Source organism: Condylostylus longicornis, unplaced genomic scaffold, assembly GCF_029603195.1.
Source record: "Condylostylus longicornis isolate FDR11 unplaced genomic scaffold, ASM2960319v2 ptg000044l, whole genome shotgun sequence".
NCBI lineage: Eukaryota > Metazoa > Arthropoda > Insecta > Diptera > Dolichopodidae > Condylostylus > Condylostylus longicornis.
The window spans coordinates 11,496,894-11,516,687 of record NW_026578013.1 but is presented as its reverse complement, the minus strand read 5'-3'; the positions used below and the strand labels follow the sequence as shown (position 1 = coordinate 11,516,687).

At 22.9% G+C, this 19,794-nt stretch overlaps 1 protein-coding gene across 2 annotated transcripts in view; it reads right to left on the bottom strand.

The window, feature by feature from the left end:
* Positions 1-13,681, bottom strand: part of LOC129610231 (solute carrier family 22 member 13-like) — a 30,383-nt gene extending 16,702 nt beyond the window's left edge. The window contains exon 1 of one of the 2 annotated variants that reach the window (XM_055522713.1): positions 13,041-13,681. In XM_055522713.1, the coding sequence (XP_055378688.1) occupies positions 13,041-13,432 (392 nt within the window). In that variant the 5' untranslated portion in view covers positions 13,433-13,681. The remainder of the gene's footprint in view (positions 1-13,040) is intronic. The other variant, XM_055522712.1, reaches the window with a different exon arrangement.
* Between the last annotated feature and the right edge of the window lie 6,113 nt (positions 13,682-19,794).

The following is a 19,794-nucleotide window of genomic DNA, read 5'->3' as shown; positions in this document are numbered from 1 at the left end:
TACTTAAACACCAAGTTGTACAGAAATAAAAAATATTCTTTGTTCTTTTAAACACACTTAAACTTTTTTAAATTTTTAATAAAATATTTCTTAAATTTTTATTTCAAGAAAATTTTTTGCAAAATTCATTCAAATTCTAAATGTTCTAAAGTAAAAAAACAGTGTATACACATGAAATTTGTTAAACTTTTGTGCACATCAAGAACTTTACATTCTATATACAGATACAGATATGTTGAAATTTGAATCCCGCTACATAGGCGCTAGAAGAAGTCCACAATTAAATTAGAAATTTGTTTTTTTAATTTATTGAGATCTTTCAATATCACTTATTGTTTTTAATTTCTTATTTGTGGAAAGGTATTAGTTATTTTGGTAACGTCAAAAAAAAAAAAAATTGCTTGATGAACTGAAATAATTTAAGTTTCGTTATCAGAAAATGGCCGGGCTCAATACAAAAATATTGGCTATTCGCTTACATATGTATACTGAACTATTTAACTTTTTATAATTTTGAGTTACAAGAGATTAATTGCATTAAATTGTACACCATATCAAATCAATTTTATACAAATCAATTAGTCAAATATATTTTTTTGTATTTACATTACAGTGTATTTACATTTAAGTTTCCATGCAATTACTTTCTCATATGTTCCTTATTAAATTTTTTTAGAGTTCATATGCTTTTATTTAAAAAATAAAAAGATAAAAGTATTTAAACGTGATTTTCACACTTGGAAAGCACGTTTTTTGTTTAACTTATATGAAATTTTTGAAAACAGCAACTATTACATTCGTACAAAAAAACTGAAAATATTTTATAAAAAATAAAAAATTATATAAAATAAAAAATTTTAAATAAAAACTTTTAAATATAGAATTTTTAATTTCAATTTGCAAAAATTGTTCGAAATTCTGTACTAAAGAACTATATTTTTTATAAAATTAAATTATGAACGTGAAGCCAGATTTCTTTAGGATGTTTCCCGTTCTTTAATATTAATCTCCAACAAAAATTAAAGTTTATTTTGACGGCTTTCTAAAACCACAAGTAAAACTTTTTTAAAAGTTAAAGTCAATGATACATGGCAATATATAAAATTCACTAACAGTTTATATACGTTTACAAAATATTTAGCAAATAATATACGAATTTTAAATCCACACTATAGAGTAATGGGACCTTTATTTTTTTACCACAATTGCATTTTTGAGAACAACTTAACTTAAGATTTGTAAAAAACTCTTCAAATGATAAATTTACTATATGTATTATGTTTAAATAGTAAACTTACTTATTATAAACCAATGCAAAAAACTTGTTTTAATTAGACCTTATGAGCCTATTCTTAACATACATACCGTATATATATACATTTTTAGAAAAAAAGGTCTGTAAAAAGGTTTATTGTCCGAGTCCTGACATATGCCAAAAGTTGATCGACCAGTGATATTGCCATAATAAGAACACATATAAATTTTCATGAAAACCGGTTCAGCCAAACTTAGAGATACATGCGTGTACACACAGGCTGGCAGACCAAGAGACCGACAGACAGACAGATTGACAAGTACGTGTCTACCGAAAACTCAATATGGATATGCATAATTTGGTGCGATCACATACGCTCCCTTATTGTATAAAATACGCTTGATAAAAATTTGTTGATAAAATTCTTGAAATTTGTACAAATTTAACAAAAACACCGTTGACGTAAATCAAAAGTTTAAAGTGTTTATTTTAATATTCAATTAATATTTTAAAAATTTAAAGTTTTTATTTTTTAGAAATCACTTGAATGAATCACAATTTTGTTCCCTATAAACAAAAATCGACGTAAGCATTTTATAATATTTTCGTATTAAATGACAAAAAAAAAATTAACTAACAAAAAGTAAACAACTTTTTCCTTTCTCTTATTTTTTTTCTTTGCATCTAAAGCGATCGAAGGTTATTTATTCATTTTTTTATAACTCGTGGCACTCGTTTCATATTACCAACCACTAAAATCATTTTATATTTTCGCACAAAAAAATATCCACATGAGACAAAAAAAAATTGAAGCGAACTACTTTTAAAATTGATTTTTATTTCTGCGATTTTCAACATGAGATAGGAGGCGAAAAACTTCAATATCATGCCATTAAAAACGTAGAATTTTGCATTTAATTCCATAAAAAGAAAGAATTATTTACTATTATCTGTTCTTATTGTTTATAAGTCACAAACTCACATCCTAGACTGGGACCCATGAAGAACCAGGAAATCATGTTATATTTTTTTTTTAGTTCTTTGATTTTTAATATTATAAAATGCTGACGTAAAAATGAAATTGAAATTTTTTCTTTTTTTCTTTTTATTATTTTTAGCAAAAAAAAACCTTGAAATTCTAAATTTACATAATAAGGGAAACTAAAATTTTAATGATTTTTAATGGATAATTTGCTTTGGTATCCCCTGATTTTAAAATGAATTTTTAGTATCAAAAGCGTTGTATGTTCATAAATAAAAGCAAAAAATTAATTAATTTTAATTAGTTTTTTTGTTCTTTTAAAAAATTTACTCGCAATATTAGAACCCATTAGTAAAATTACCATTTAGTTTTGTTAGGAATAATGAATTAGAAAATGTAATGTTACAAAGAGATTGCTAAAAACTCACCAAAATAAGTAAATGAAGATATTTCGGTAATTATGCTATTTTAAATAATTGAGGATGACAACTAGATTTTGGATGAAAAATAAATAAATTTTCGAATACATAATGTTTCCTAGTTTTTTAAAATTAAGAATGATAAAGAATTAATAAAAACTTTTTTCTTCGATTTTTTACCGTTTACCAAAAATTTTAATTAAAGACTAACTTCTGTATAAAGCTCCAATCATTGTTAAAGCAGGCTTCTATACTTATAGAAAATGTAAAAAATATGCATTAAAAATTCATAAAGTAAGGCAAGTTAAAAATTTTATTAATCAATTATATGTTAGAAGGTTAATTAAGTATTAGAAATAAGAATTAAAATTAGTTCAATCGAAAAATTGAAAATACACTTACTAATTTACATTTTTATTCAATCTCCATGATTAGGATCTTAAATCAAGAAATAGATTTATATAATTTGTCTGTAAGTACTTTAAACCTAACTTATATTCAACCTAAAAATTTCATAATATCTAAATTAAAGTGTTAATCTATATTTCCTAAATATTTTCCGATTATATACTATCGTTTGTATATGAATTTTTCATTTAAGTGGTTGAATATCTTTTAGGAAAGCAATTGAGCTTATTTAAGTTATTTTAAATCATGGTCAAAATATGCAAAAAATCTGTTCTCAAACAGAAAAAATCTTATGATATATCCCGTTTAAATGGCGTTATTAATCAATAAGTTTATATGAAATTTGATTATCGCACGAACTTATAAAATGGGAAAGATTATAATGATTTTTTTATTGTTAAGAAAACAAAAAACATCTCTTCAAATCATAAATTTTCGTAAGAGTAAAATATTTCCGCTTCGAATTTCAATGAGCTTCTCTTGAATTAAATTCAAAATCAAAATATGTTAAAACCGTATATATAAAAGAATCAGTTTGATTTTAGTCACGTGCGAAGAAATAGGAAAAATTGTAGGATAATCATTCTCCTTTTTGAAATTATTAATTAAAATCATTAAATGATCAATTTATTTACACTACTTTTCTGTGCAAAACTCATTTGCCTTTCTTAACAGTGAAAAGATATTAAACGTTTTTGTATAAAATTATGTAGAAAAATCTAAAAATAGTATTTTTATAGTTTTGATTTGAATTTTACTTTTTTTAAGAAAAGTTCACTGTAAAATAATGTAAGCTTATTAAATGTGATCTGGCAACATTCTCATACTTTATCTATTATCACAATATACACAAAAGTCTAATCCCATTTGTTTTGTAGTAAAAATATTCCTATAATAAAGCAAAGTAATAATAATTTTAATGAAAATAATATAATTAAACATTTTTTAATTTGTTCTTTGTTACATTCAATTAATTGTTAATTATTGTATAATGTAATTACATTCTACATAAATACATTAATACGTTGATATGTAAACATTATGTATTTGTTTGTATGTAAATAAATTTCCAATCAATCATTTTATTGTATTAGATTTTTTTTCCTCAATACTAAGTACACAATAAAGAATAAAATACAATATTCCGATAAAGAAATATGAAAGAATTAATTGAACCATATAGGATTTATAAAATATACTATTGTGTTATAAAATATTTACCTTTTTGTTGTACATACCGTAGTACTCATACACAGCTGATTATTATGCTCTTTAATGTACCAAAGCAAGTTCAAGGTAGTTTATGCGGATAATTTGGCATAAAAAATTAAATTTTTGGCATAAACTTGTTTTTGTAAAAGATATAAGATAAAAAAAAACACATTTTCCTTATTTCATATACTTCCAATATTTTAAAATGCCATAAAAAGCAAAAAAATAAATAAATAAATAAATCTTAAAAATGATAATAAAAATTTCAATCATATTGCATAATAATTTTAAGACTTGAGAGAGCGAAAAATATTCATAAAAATTAAATTATTCATAAAAAATTAAATTCTATACAAATTGGAAATTAATTTATAAATTTTTATTATGCAGACACAAGGAAATGCCACGCTAATTAGAATATTTGCAAATTTTTTATTTTAATTTCATTTTGTTTGAACAAATTTTATTATGTTTTCTGTTTATGTGTGCATAGAGAATATAACAATGTAGAGTTTGAAAGTATGCAATTATAAGTTGGTGTTAAAATTTAATAACTATTGTATTTCAATTTGTACAATTAAAATAATCAATTTTATTTTAATCAAAGAGTTGACGTATCTCGTACAAGAATAATACAAAAATTCATATTTAATCCGAATATTGATTTCACGCAGTTATAAAACTACATACATAGTTCAATAAATTTCTACGATTAAATGAAAATTTTTCAATTGTAGCACCTTATTAATTAATTTTGTATGCTCAATATAAATTGGGCGCTACAGTTAAACAACTTTCAATTACTAATTATTAAGTTTAACAAAATTCTTTAGAAATTATATTTTATGTTTTCCGGTTTAAGGAATTTTGAAAATTTTCTCATTATTTTTTCTAAATTATGCAAAATGTTCAAAATTGAAACAAATACAAAGTAATTGTCTCAGCTGTTAGTTCCTTATCATCTATATGATCTAAATTAATAATTTTTGGAGTTGTGCGAAAGCAGTTTTGATTATTTGTATAATTACATATAATTATTTTCATAGTTGAACAAATGCCTAGATCGAAATATTTTATTAGATGAACTTATTCTTCGATTCTAATGAAAAATTGTACGTTCACATATTCGTACATCTTAGTTATTAGAAAAATAAATTATATTTATTTTTTACAATACCAATGTACATATAAGTACATATATATAAGTTGACTAAGTTTTGTGGTTAAAGTTTAATAAATAAATGCTGTTGAAATTAGATCAGTGATTTAAAACGAATGCAGTTAAAGGCACTTAGAAATAGTAAATACTCATATAATTTATTAACACTTTCTTAGACAACTTATATAACTTATAGTAAATACTTATATAAGTGAACTTATGTATATAACTCCATAAAATGTACAAGTACATTTAGAACAGTAATCGCTGTAAAATCGCTGGTAGCAGTTGTATTGCTTAATGTTTCTTAATTCTTACAAAAATTACAAAATTTAGTGTCTATACATGCACACATACACATATGTGTTGTATTTATATGCCTATATAAAATTCTTTATTTAAATTTATTACATATGTATGTATGTATACTCTTAAAATGTAAACGTACAATTTTTTTTCAATATTACATTAACATTGTTCTGATTTGATGTTTTGTATTTTTTGTTCTTTTTTTTTTGTACAAAATCTTGATCATGACTTAAATTCATGCTTGAACTAGTATTTTTATAACAATATGTACAATAACAAAAAAAAAAGATTGCAATTCTTGTAAATTTTAGGTCAAGTTGAAGTAGCATAGAAGTATACGCTCCATATGTATAATACAAACTACATGAGACACACAAACAAATTATTTATAGAATTTTATAATGTTACAACCATAACTTTATACAGTTGTACAAGTTTATAGTAACTATATACTTATTACATAAACACATACACATAATCTATGTATGATATAAAACAAAATGAATTACAATCTATTTAAAAAAACATCATGTTTGATTGACTAAAACAAGGTATTTTGATTAAATTACAAAATTTACAATAATAAATAATAATTTTTTAACACTTATATAAAACTCAGTATTTGTTCTTAATATAGAATTATATTATATGTTTGTATACATAATGCATATAGTACAAAAGTAATTTTAATTTTTTTAAGAGAGCATGCAAGTGTTAGCCGTTCATTTCACAGTCTGATTAACTCCATAAAATAAAAATTTGAGAATGCGATGAAATTAGTTTTCAAAATTCTCTTCTCAAGAATGGGATAAAAGGAGAATCATATCAGATAAAGTGGTATGTGTTTCCCAGTAAGTTCCGTTTTTTTAAGCTATTAAAATTTCATGTATGTATAACTCAAACTAAGAATTTTTGAGTCTTTACTGCTCTAAATTAACCAACTAAATTCGTGAAAACTCTTATAATGTATCAAATTAAAGGACAGGAGTGCAGTCATCCGAATAAATTAAAAACCCAATCAATTACAAGTACTTTTTTTAAAAAAAACCATCTGCATTTCACTATTAATCTAAGTATATGCACTTTACAAACTATAAGTGACTCACTTAGCAAGAATTTATATGCATAGTCAACAAATATTACACTATATCTTAAGTGTTTTAAAAATTTTGTTTTAAAATTTTCTAATATTGGAATTAATCGGAAAATGAAGTGAATAATTTATTTAATTTTGAATTTTTTTTTACTTTACTCGTAATTTTGTTGAATTTAATGAAACAGTAAAATTTAACTGCTGTGTGTTTTGAAAATTTGAAAGTTTGTTATTACAAATTCGATTACTTTTACATTTGTACATATATATAGATATATGGTTGAGAGCAAAAGAACGCATATTTTGCGAACTTCTTTTCTGGAATACTAAGATTTCTGTTACTAGATTTCTGTTACTTTCTAAATATAACGCATAATACCAACAGTGATTACTAGTAATATATATTTATATCATTAATAAATAATTTAAATTCGAAAAATTAAAAATATATTTCCTATCTGACAGATTATTGAAGAGACTATATGGTGTTTTTTTATATTAACTCAAAGTTGCATTTTTCAAGATATCCCGCTATTGGTTTGACGTATCGAGTAATTTTATGTTTAATATCGAATTTTAAATTAAAATCAATTATTATTCTCCATTAATTAAAAAATCGATTTAAATAGTTTTTTTTTTATTTCATTGAATTTAATTAAAAGTTTTATATAAAAATAATAGCAATTCTTAACAGATAAAAAAATATTTATTACTTATATTTTAATTAAGTGTGAGAAAATTAAAAAAAAAACCAATAAATTTTTTTAATAGCGAAACAAAAAAATATTAATAAATCAAATATTTTAATTAAGATTTTATTAGTAAAGCATATTTTAATTAAAAATAAAGATTAATTATTACAAAACAGATTTCATGTTCATTATAGTTTTAAATGAGTCTGGTGTTATAAGAAGGTTTAGACAAAATGCAAAAAATAAAAACAATTAATAAAAAATTAAGAAAACATTAAGTCAAATTTAATTAAGAAAAAACTTAACTTCCTATATAATTTTAAAATTATATATATACAAATACACAAAGTATAAAATGTATAAATAAACTGTTTGTACTCATACACATACATCTGATTTTGTATGATTTTGGGCTGGCTAAATAAATTTAGAGTACTAAATATAGATTTCTTTTTTAAGCATTTTAAATTCATAAATATAGCTACAAAACTATTAATTATTTTAATGATTATTTTAATTAATTATTTTCTCCTTCTATGTATTACAATATGAATATTTATATTAATTTGTATTTTAAAATAAGTAAATATCATGTAGGTTTAAGTTTCGGTGTATATAAAACAATTTAAAGCTTTATCACAATTCAATATTATAAAATTATAAGTTTTACAATGTTTTCTAATAGTGTTAATGTCAATGGTAGATTTAATTATCCTTGGAGTTAAAATAACATTAGTACAATAAATTTAGTAGAATATAATGAATAAATAATTGATTTATAACTATTATACTATATAACAGGTTTTATTTGATTATGAAAAACTGCAATAATAATACTCGTAACTGCAATATTTTATATTATTTATGTACATGGACATCATTGCAATTATGGTACTCGATACACAATATATCTAATATTAATTACGAATTATAGATTTAATAAAAGATAGTGGATTGCATTAATTAAACTTATTTAAACTTTTTGCAATACCTTGTAGTACTAAGGTTTTTTTATTATTTTTATAAACATTTACGACTAGAATTTGTACGGTTGCAAGGAAGAAAGTTGCATGTTCCTTATAAGATTTTTTGGAAAACTATCAACAATTATTAATATTAAGACAGTTCAGACTAATAAATTACTATAAAATAAATTGAAGCAAAAACGGTTTTCTTTTTTTCCTTTTAAAAACGGAATTTCAAAGTAATTTCGCTGACAATCTACCAATCAAAATATTTTTAAATTTGTCCTACACAAAGTAAATTTCTTTGATAACCAGTGAAGTTTCTGTAGAAAAATGAAAATTTGTGTTGAAACTATTCGTAATTTTTATTTTTCTTTTGTAATTATTTAATTTTGTATAAGAATCTTTTAAGAAAAACACTCTTTGAAAGGGAAGAAAAAATTTCCTCTAATTAATTCGAAAAACAACACTTTATTTTTGCTAATATTTATTTCTTATACACAACATACATTTTATCAAAGCTAATTTTCTTGTATGACAAGATAGAGTTTTATCAAAAATAAAGTGTCCTTTCTGGAATTATGAATACATGAAATTTTTTCTTCTTTTTAATGAAGTGTTTGTGGAAAATATTTGGAAAATATTTGGAAAAAATTTTCAATTGATTTTATAAAATTCTTTATACTTAAATTCTTTAAAAGTTATCTATTGTAATTTTACATAAGAGAAAATTTCTTTCAAAACTTTCTTCAGAAAATATTTTGGTAAACGAATTCCGAAAAAGTTTTATTTATTAAAGTTTATACATTGTAAATATATTTTACAGTTTACATTACAGTAATTAGAAAGGGTGGTCTCTAATTTTATAACTTCAAAGTCCAAGTAAAATCAAGAAAACATCTTTAATAGACAATTAAACTTAATTATGGAAAATTTATTTCTTTTCATTTGAAATTTATTGAATAATTATTATAATTGAATTTTCTATAAATTTAAAATTTATTTTAAATTACAAATGTTGAATATATTTTTATAAATGTGCATGCTACTTATTTGTTTAGTAAATTACACTATACATGCAATTTGTCAATTAATTCGTAACAAACAAAAAAAAATATTAAATTATAAAATTAACTAAAATATTATTATAGTGTATTAAATAATATTTTAGAACCGAACATTTTAGCAGGCTTTAAGAAATTATTTTAATGTTTATAAATACTTGTTGTACAAATTACCTTAATGATGATTATTAGTAAGTTCGCAAGTACCAAAAACTTTTACAGAACAATTTTTCTTGTACGCAATTAATGAATAAATTTAAAATTTACACCTGTTTAAAAACTTTTCGGCACCATTTTGAAAGTGATAACGAAATATTACAAAATTAACTTCTTCGCCTAGAACATCCCCTTTTCTATATGTAGAGATGTACATATTATACATAAGCTAATTAAAATTTCTTGCTTTAACTTTCACTTCAGACTGGCGAAAGTATCGAAAGCGAAATATGAAAATTATTTAATCACAAATAATGTATAAATTTTAGCTTTTTAAATGAGTAGACAATAAATCACTTGATTTTAAATTTAATTTTAAAATTAATTTATTTTTAGAGTAAATCATATTGAATATATTTTTGAATATAAGTGGCTTTTAAATGAACATATAAGTAAAAAAATATATAATAAAAAAAATATTTAAGAAAAATATTCGAAAAAATGGTTGAGTTGAATTTTTACTTCATACCAAAAAATCTTAAAGCAAAATAAAAACAGTTTGACCATATGTTAATTATGAAGGCAAGTATATGTACAAGCGTTTGCCATAACTGTAATAAAAATTCAGAATTCTTAAAACCGTTTTGCTTATACATTTTCCATATGTAGATACAGATGCCTCTTTCTAACACAATGTAATTCAACTGTCCAAAATGTTTACTTAAAAAAATAAAGAGTAAATGGTAATCTTAAACGCAATAAAGGCAAAAGAAAGAAATTAAATATGATATAATGTCAATTCAATGTAAAAAATTTTGAAACACCTCAAGTGCCCAATTTTTTGATTTTTTTTTCCAGTAAATATGTTTGACTTTCAACATGTGCTTGAAAACCTAATTTTTTTTTGTTGTACACTCAATTTTCTGAGCTATATGTTATATATACTGGTTATACAGAGAAAATATTTTCTATCTATTCAACCATTTGGCTCTTCACTTGAATTAAGTAAAGTAATTGCAAGTTAGTTTTGGTCAACATTTTATAAACAAAATATATTTACATGTACATATTTACTAATTTTTTTTTTTACATAGATACTTATGAGTAATTTTTTTATAACTTCAACTTATACAATTATTAATAATTAACACTTAACATTTATTTATCTGAATTTCTTTTTGTCAATAAAATTACCAAACTTATAAATTTATTCTTGTATTTCTAATATGGGTATAAATATGCACGATTTTTAAGAGCAACAATTAATGTAAAGCAACATTGATATTTGAAAATCTCATCTGTTTTATGTTCTGTGTTATAACCCGAAAGTAAGTAACATTTTATTGCTTGTTTGATATATTTGGTATAAACTTCAAGTTAATGTACAAACTTAAATTATAAAATAGTTTTTATTGTATTTTGGAACCTATAAACGTATAGTTATTTTATTATATGTTTGTCGCATCGGTAAGCGATAATCTTGCAAAATTTTGATCTAAATGAACAAACAAAAAGGCAAAAATTGGGATTAATTTATTTTCAGATTGTTTTTTAACTCATGTTAAAAACCATCGGATAACTTTTAAGTGAATCACTCAACGTTTTCTTTTCCAAAATTATAAAAACATTACGTACATATGTATGTATATTACATTTTTATTAGTTTTCTTTTACGTTCAAAGTTTAGGGTTTCCCAAGAAACTGTTAATCAATGAATCAGAAAGAATCAAAACAAAACTATGAATTTATTTAAAAAGAAAAAAAAAACTTGCGGCACTGAATTTTTTTTATAATAGGAAATAACTTAATGGTATGTAAAATAACAATTATCATCACACTAAAATTATTTAAAATGATATTTTTTGTTAATAAATTTTAATTTTATGCAAACGTCAGAAAAAAAAATGAAATGTTGTAGCATAAACCAATGTCATTTCGTGAGTTTTTGTAGTGCCTATATAAAATATACAGAATTTTTGGAAAAAAAACGCGTTATACTATTTTACATATGTACATAGTGTTTGTAAATTCGTTTCCATTCTTTGGTATTAAGTGATTTAATTTTAATGTTAAGTGATTTTAAATTAAATATTTTACTCTAGTACATATCATATTTTTTCAACTTTTCAATTTTACTAAAATAATTCCTTCTCCATTCTATATAAAATGATGTATTTAAGTATCATCAAATTTTAATTAAATTAAATTACTAATTGTTCTCTATATGTAACACGTATATGGGTGAACATAAATAGACAATTTCAATCCAAACTAGCAATACGTTAATAACAAATCAAAAACAAATTATCAATCTCTTATTAAAAAATGTGATAAATATTTTTTTTGCATATTAAAACAAGAAAACAATATAAAACTTTATTGATGAAGCCTTGGAAATGGAATTTTTCAATACCTTAAAGCCATAAAATCATTAATAATGTTACAAAATATGTGTTTTAAGTTATTGTAAATCAATGAGCAATATATGTGTATCAACATAAATCTGGTTTTGAGGGATCTATTTTACTTTAAAAAAAATTGTTTATACGATTAGTTCATTATTCTATTATAATATTGGTAAGCCGGACTTATATAACTTTGTTTTGAGCAAGTACTATTATTTATATATTATATTGCGTAAATAATACTATAATAATATTCATAAGTATGACAATAGTTGTTTGTTTTGTTAATTGAAAAAGGTTTTCTTAATTCAAATTTAAATTATATTTATAAATCGGTTTAAAATTTACTTAGAATATCAAGAGGTTTCAAAATCTATATCTAAATTATTTTCTTTAATAAAGGATGTAGGTAACACCAAAATTTTTTATAAAATAATTTGTACATATACATATATAACCCCGCGCAAACTTTTTTGACACTTTCAACAAACGCAATTGATTTTATATAATTTTTGAGAAACCATTAAGTTCTTTTGTTTTATATCACATTCAAAAGAACTAAGTAAATTAATTTTAAAATGTTATTAATTAATTATAATTTGAACTAATTATCTTATGATATCCTTTGAATGTCTAGACAAATTCCAATAAAGAATTCAGCACAAAACGTTACTTTTAACAGTTTATTTTATTTTGTTGCTACTTGAACAAAATTCTGTTAAGAAATTATTTGAAACCGAAAAAAAAAATGTTATTAAAATCTTCTCATAAATTTAGCTCTCTTCATATAAAACTTTCCATTGGCTTATTTTAAAAATTAGCACCTAGGCATGTATTTATTTATCTTTTTTCAAATAAATAAGTTATTTTTGTATTTAAAAAAAATTTATTGAAATTTAGAAAACAAAAAAAAAATCTTACCTTTCCTCAACACTTAAATGATCCAGTTCAGGTATATGACACCAATGCTGTTCGGGTACTAATGTTATAAATATTTGTGAAAAATAGACGAATGCAACAAAGAATGCAAATGGTATCATACATAAGAAAAGAATTTTCTGATATCGTCCAAATTCACCGATATGCGGTAATAGATCATCAAAATCAATAAATTTTTTTGGATTTTCATCGACTGTTGTTAAGTTAGGGTGAGGATGTAAATGATTTTGTAAAATATTTTTATTAAATTCATCACTATTTTTTTTAGTTACAACCACTAATTTATTATCATCGTTCTCAAAACCAATATTAATGAAAGAATTATCAGGATCATTTGGGCCTGGAATTTCATTTTCTTCTGGTTTCGGTGTCATTATTGCGTTAACAGTTAAATTATCCTGCGTCAGATTCTCAATTTTGAATGTTTTATTAGCAATTTTTATATATTAAAATTTTAAATTATATAATTTAAAAAAATACGTTTTTTATTTTGATAATTTAATTTTCTATTATAATAATTATTTAATACCGTTTTAATTATTTTAACAAATTAAAATTTTTTATTTTCGTTTATGAAAACTTTTAAATATTCAGGACTAGCCTTTTTTATATGGACGTTCAAAAATTAATTTTATTAAAAACAAATATATTAAAAATTAATATAAATATATTTTTTTAGCAAATTCCTGAACTTGGAATCAATAAAAATTTATATATATATATAATTGAAATATATATATACACTTTCTACTTAAACGGAAAGTTTAAGACGTTTTAAATATAACGTTCTTCACTTGACTAACTGAAGTAATGATAACAATCATCATTTTATATACTGAGTGCATTAATATTTTATTCGTATGAGTAAAAATTTTAAAATATCACTCAAAACTGGTTTTAAAATTTTCGTATTTTTTATTTTCTTTCTCGTTCCATAACGGTTTTAAGAAAAGTATTTTTTCAATCTTTTGAGTTGAATTGTTTATTTTTGAACAAAAGTTTGTTAGCAAAGTGCTGTACTAACTGTGTATGTAGATATAAAAAGAAAAACTATATCACGAAAATATTATGATTGTTGATTGTTCTGCTTATAAATGGTAATATTTGAGTATAAAAATTATTGAGTAGTTTTTATTCAGCAATAACTAAATTTCTTACTCTTTTCTTTGTATCGTAATCGTTCTTTTTCTTACTCTTTTTTTTTTGTATCGTAATCATAATCTTCAATTAATGCAAAAAATAAAAAGAATTATATATTACCTATTTGTTTGAAGTGGTCGTCTTGAATTTCCTAATACTTGTAGGTAGACCAAAAAATTTTTTTTAGTTTCCTATTGCAGCGAATTTGTAACTCATTCTGCATTTTATTTAGAGGATTTGGTATAAGTTTTGGAAAAGGTCCCATTGATACTTTAAACAAAATTTAAAGTGCTTTAAGACTTTCAATGAAATTTTGTGTAGATCAAATTATAAGTTAATATACCGGATGTTTCGCATCAGGTGGCAAATATCAGGGATGATTGTTTGATAAAGTTCCCGCAAAAAATTGTATGGGGGGTTGCAGATATACTAGTTTTTGAGCTACAGTCAGTTGAAAAAAAAAGTACTGGTTTTTTTCTTGCATATATATAAGTAAATGCTCATAACTTCAGAACCATATAGTATAGAGTTACCATTAGAAGTTGTTTTACAGGCGATTGATTGTTCTTTATTTTTGACCTTGCAATTAATTTGATTTGGGCTATAGTTTTCGAACTATACAGCTCGTCAAAGTCAGAATTTTTGTTTTTTTTTTTGGAAATTTTTTTTACAAAACTCGAAATTTCTCGAAAATTTTTGTTATTATTTTTGTTTTCTTCGATGCGCTACGATGAGATCTAAAAGTTAACCCATATAACATTCATCTCTCACAGTTTTGCCAGTAAAACGTTTAAATATGTTCAAAAACATAAACGCCATGATCAAAGAATCCCTCGTATTATTTGCCACCTTATACGACACACCCTGTATAAAAGTCACAATTTACATCAGCTATAGTGTTTGTAACGTAAACCTTGTTTCTGTGATATTTCATGCATTGTCACACGATGTCTCTAATTTACCTCAATTTTAGTCTAATCTCAACTTTACTCTTTTCGCCTGCAACAAATAAACTTATATTTGCGTTTAAAAAAAACAATACAAGAGAACATTTACGACCAAGCATGGGAACTTACTCATAAAATAATTTTATCTATGTGGAATACTAACCATAGTGCATTTTATACAAGAATTATAATATGTAATTCTATTTTTTTACATGTAATTTGTAAAATGTATTATATTCTTTATTTTCATAGTTAGACTTGATAATTATTATTATAGGATGCTAATAAGATTCTAATGCTCTATAAATTTAAATGCTAATTAATTATTTTTTAAAATATAAAACCAAAATATAAAACCAAAAAGTTTCACAGTATATTTGTAAAATTATTTTCAAACCAATAAAAAATATATGTAACAATTTTTATAATAATGTACATACATTATATATGTATGTATACTGCATACAAAATTCGCATTTACCAAATATTATATTCATATGTATAAAAGTTTCGTTCCGACATTTAAGCTATTTTAGTAAGTAAATACGAGTATTTATAGAGAAAATATTTTCGGTATTAGAAATTGTATGGAAAATTGTGAAATTTATTAGCTAGTTATAATAAAAAAGAAGTGGAAAAAATTTAAAGCACTTTTTACGTAATAAACCTATCAAAAAAACAAAGTTTATATATGAGTTGATCAAATGACTTTTAAAAATAGCAAATACTCTAATAAAACAAACATTAATTTTAAATTTAAATTAAGAAATGCGATTCTAGTTATGATTTCTAATTTATTTTATTATTTAGACAAAGAGTTAACATTTTTAAAAACTTAATATAGGTGTAAAGTTTTTAAATAAAGTAGTAATAAATTCGTGTTCGTTAGAACTTGAATTTATGCTTCGTTATCCGTTAGAGTAGTTAATTGTTAATATGTACAATTTTGTTTCGTATGGCAATGCTGTTATTATATGGGTTTATAATCAGTATAACAATATAAAGCAAAGAAAATAATACAACTCGTACATGAAGTATAGTGTTTGTGGAAAATTTTTACTCTTAAGCTGGATTCAATGGTTCGTTGTTTTTGACCTGAGCTACTTAAAGTCGAACTATTATTTCTCTTGATTGTTCATTGGTTTGTCTGAAAAAAGCGGATCGTTTTTTTTTATTATAATGCATTTATTATATTTTTGACAAGAATTATATGTAATTATAATATTTCTGTATATATAAATTTGACGTTTTAAAAAAACCTCCGCACTAAAGTTTGAGAGAGAGAAAAAAAGCTTTACTGAAAATTAAAAGAATGTCAAAAATCCAAATTTTCATGTAAAGCCGGATTCTTTGGTTCGTCAGTTAAACGACGAGCTAATGTGTTTCAAAATATATTTTAAAATAAAAGATTGAAAAAGCAAAATGTCAATTACTCTTCTGGTCAAATACATACGTACATATGGCAGGAATCTACATATTAAAAATTCTCATTCTTTTGAATTTAATTTAAGTTGCTTGCTATATGAAACAACTTGTACTTCGTATAAAATTTATCTTAAAAAAGGTGTTAATTATTTTTTTTGCAATTGCAAAATTTCGAAAGCACTATTATTTTAATCATATCGCTATTGAATGCTAATTTAATTCAAAAATAAAGAGTTACAATTTTCATATTAATAAAATAAATAATAATATAGTCCACATTTTGGACCATTTTAAATAATTTGCAAGTTCGTTAGCATAAAAAATTATTTTAAATAGATAAAAAATTGTGAAATTAAAACTGGCATATGGAAATTTCCCGATAAGGTACATACATACATACATACATAAGTAAGTAAAGATTAATTTTTTCCCCTTTAGGTAAACTTTTTGCATTTTTCTACTCAATAAATTTCACTCAAAAAAATACTTTAACTTACTTCGAAACAAAACTCTACATGGAAAAAGAATAAAAATGCCGACTTTTTTATGGAAATTTTACACTTACAAGTACAAAGAAGAATTAAATTGTGAAAAATGAAAATTACAGGAAAATAATTAACATATTTAAGTTCAATGGACCTACGCTATATTTGAATAAAAATGCACAACATACAAATTGTATGTAAAGAATTTTAGACATACATTTGTATACGGTGCTGATGTTAACAAACAAATTGTGAAAAGTATTTTCTTTATTCGGCTTTTTATGATTCATTTTCTTTCAAAGATCCTGTAATAATACTTAAATTTCAAAAAATAAAATTTAAAATTTGACGTCATTTCAATTTTTCTACTTCACATGCAACAGGTGCTATCATTAAAAAGATATGAATATTGTCATACACAATTTTACAAACTTAAATGTATATATTAGCATTTTTACCGTCCCAAATTGGGTATAAGATACATTTTTAGATACATAAATATTGCGTTATTTTTTATACAAAATAATGTTGAGTATATGGGGTTTGGTTTTAAATGCAACAACTTTATAACTTTCACAATAAACAAGTGCACTAGTTCGATGCCATGGTGTCCATTTACGTATAATAGCAGTTGCTTTAATTATTTTCATATGTACGTAAGTATTATATATGTACATATATATTTAATAAAAAGTTGAGTAGTCAGAATAAAAACAAGTTTTTTATGATAACTTGATTCAGTTACCTTATGATAAAAATCCTATTTATTACATACATATACAAATATACATACATATATTTAGAGTGCATAAATCATTGTGCATCGTTAAACTTCTCATATGTAAATGGGAAATCCGTGGTGTTCGCACAACTATAAATACAGTAAAACGTGTATAGTAAATGGTGTAGTAAGAAGTAAGAAAACTTAAAATTTGGTTAAATTTTGTTAAATGGGGAATCCACACTTTTAAGTTATTAATTAAATTTGCTTTCAATATGTGTTGATTACCTTATATGCATTTATATACAACATGTGTGTTTATTTTGAAAAATTTCAAAGATTTTTTTAATGTAATATCTGCATATCAAGTTTTTTTTGCTATTAAAATATTGGTATGGAAAGCAATCTGTGATCTTATTCTTGATATAAAGACACATTAATATTTCTTTTTGGTAAATTGATTAAATTAGAAAATTTAATAAAATGTGTTATTAAAATTTAATTTTTATTGCTCTACTCCATATATATTAAACATTATAAAATGTTTAAAAGAAATAAATATGTGGCGTTATAAAATGTTAACATTGGTATAGTTCAAAATTGTCTCCGATTAGTACATTTTAATTAATATTTTTGGATAAATTAATTAGAAAACGGTTAGGCGTAAGAACACTAACTAACATGAGTAGCACATACTACATGTGCTGCAAAGTGGTTTTACTTTTTACTGTACCAAGGTTTAAGTTAAAATGATAAGTATACTCATCATTTTAACTCTAATAACTTTAATAGTTAGAATAATCAGCTGGAATCATGTTGCGCTCCAAATATTTTAACAAAAATAGCTGATAAAAACAAATTTTTTTTTCTTTAAACAATGAGTCATAACTCAATAATACTCGTATTTACCAGGTAAATAACATCCATTTTTATGTGCATTAAAGCAAAGGACTAAAATTTTTTATTACGGTTAAAATTGTAATTTAACAAGGATAAATATGAAAATAATCATTCATTTACATACAGGCTTACTACATAACTGGCTGGTTCTGATAAATAAAAAATGATTGAAAATAAATCCAATTCAAATTTTTAAGAACAAAAAAAAATTTAAAGTAAAATACAAAATAAAGATTAGAAAATAAAAAGTTTTACATTTGCAAAATCCAATATTTTAGAATGTTACAAGGCAATTTATATTTTTGTACCTGAAAATCTAATTATTTATTTTCTACCAGATCGACTTTTATCATTGAATTATAAACAACATTATTTTTTATACCGTTTAATTTAGCTGCAATCAGTTTTAATTTAAATAAAATTTCTTCCTGCTCCACATAATTTTTAAAAATATTTTAATCTCTCTTTAGAATTAAATTCAATTAGGTACATTATATATACATGTGTGTCTACGTATTAATTGTTCTAAATAATTATCATTAATAAATAATAACTTATGTACATATATGTAATCAAATATATAACAGTTTTAAATTCATGTAAAAAATGCTAAAAATTTTAATTTTTATTGATATATTATGTATGTATGTTGTATAATTAGTATGAACTTCTATTTCTTTTTAGTATAACTAGAACAAAGGTTATTTGACCACAATAACAACAAATATTAAAACTTTCGTTATGAAATTAATTATAAAATTATGTGTAGCTCTAGCTAGCCAATTCAAGGTAATTTGTAAGAATACATGTGTGTAAATTTATTGTATATGTAATACATTGCGAAATTTTATTGCAATTTCAAAACCTGTTATTACGATTTACCTGTTGTTTACCTGAAATTTCAATTTAAAATTTAAGATGTTTTACAAAATAAAGTTTCAAGTCAAACATTTTAGACAACAAGCTGTTGTCTAAAATGACTTTTTTGTTTTTCTTAATCTAAAAAATTTTGATAATTTGAACTGAAAAAACTGTTATTCCGTTAAAGACGAAGCCTTGCGAACATTAAGTGATAAGTTGTAAGTTTGAAAAAATTCAATATTGTGCAATAGAGTAGT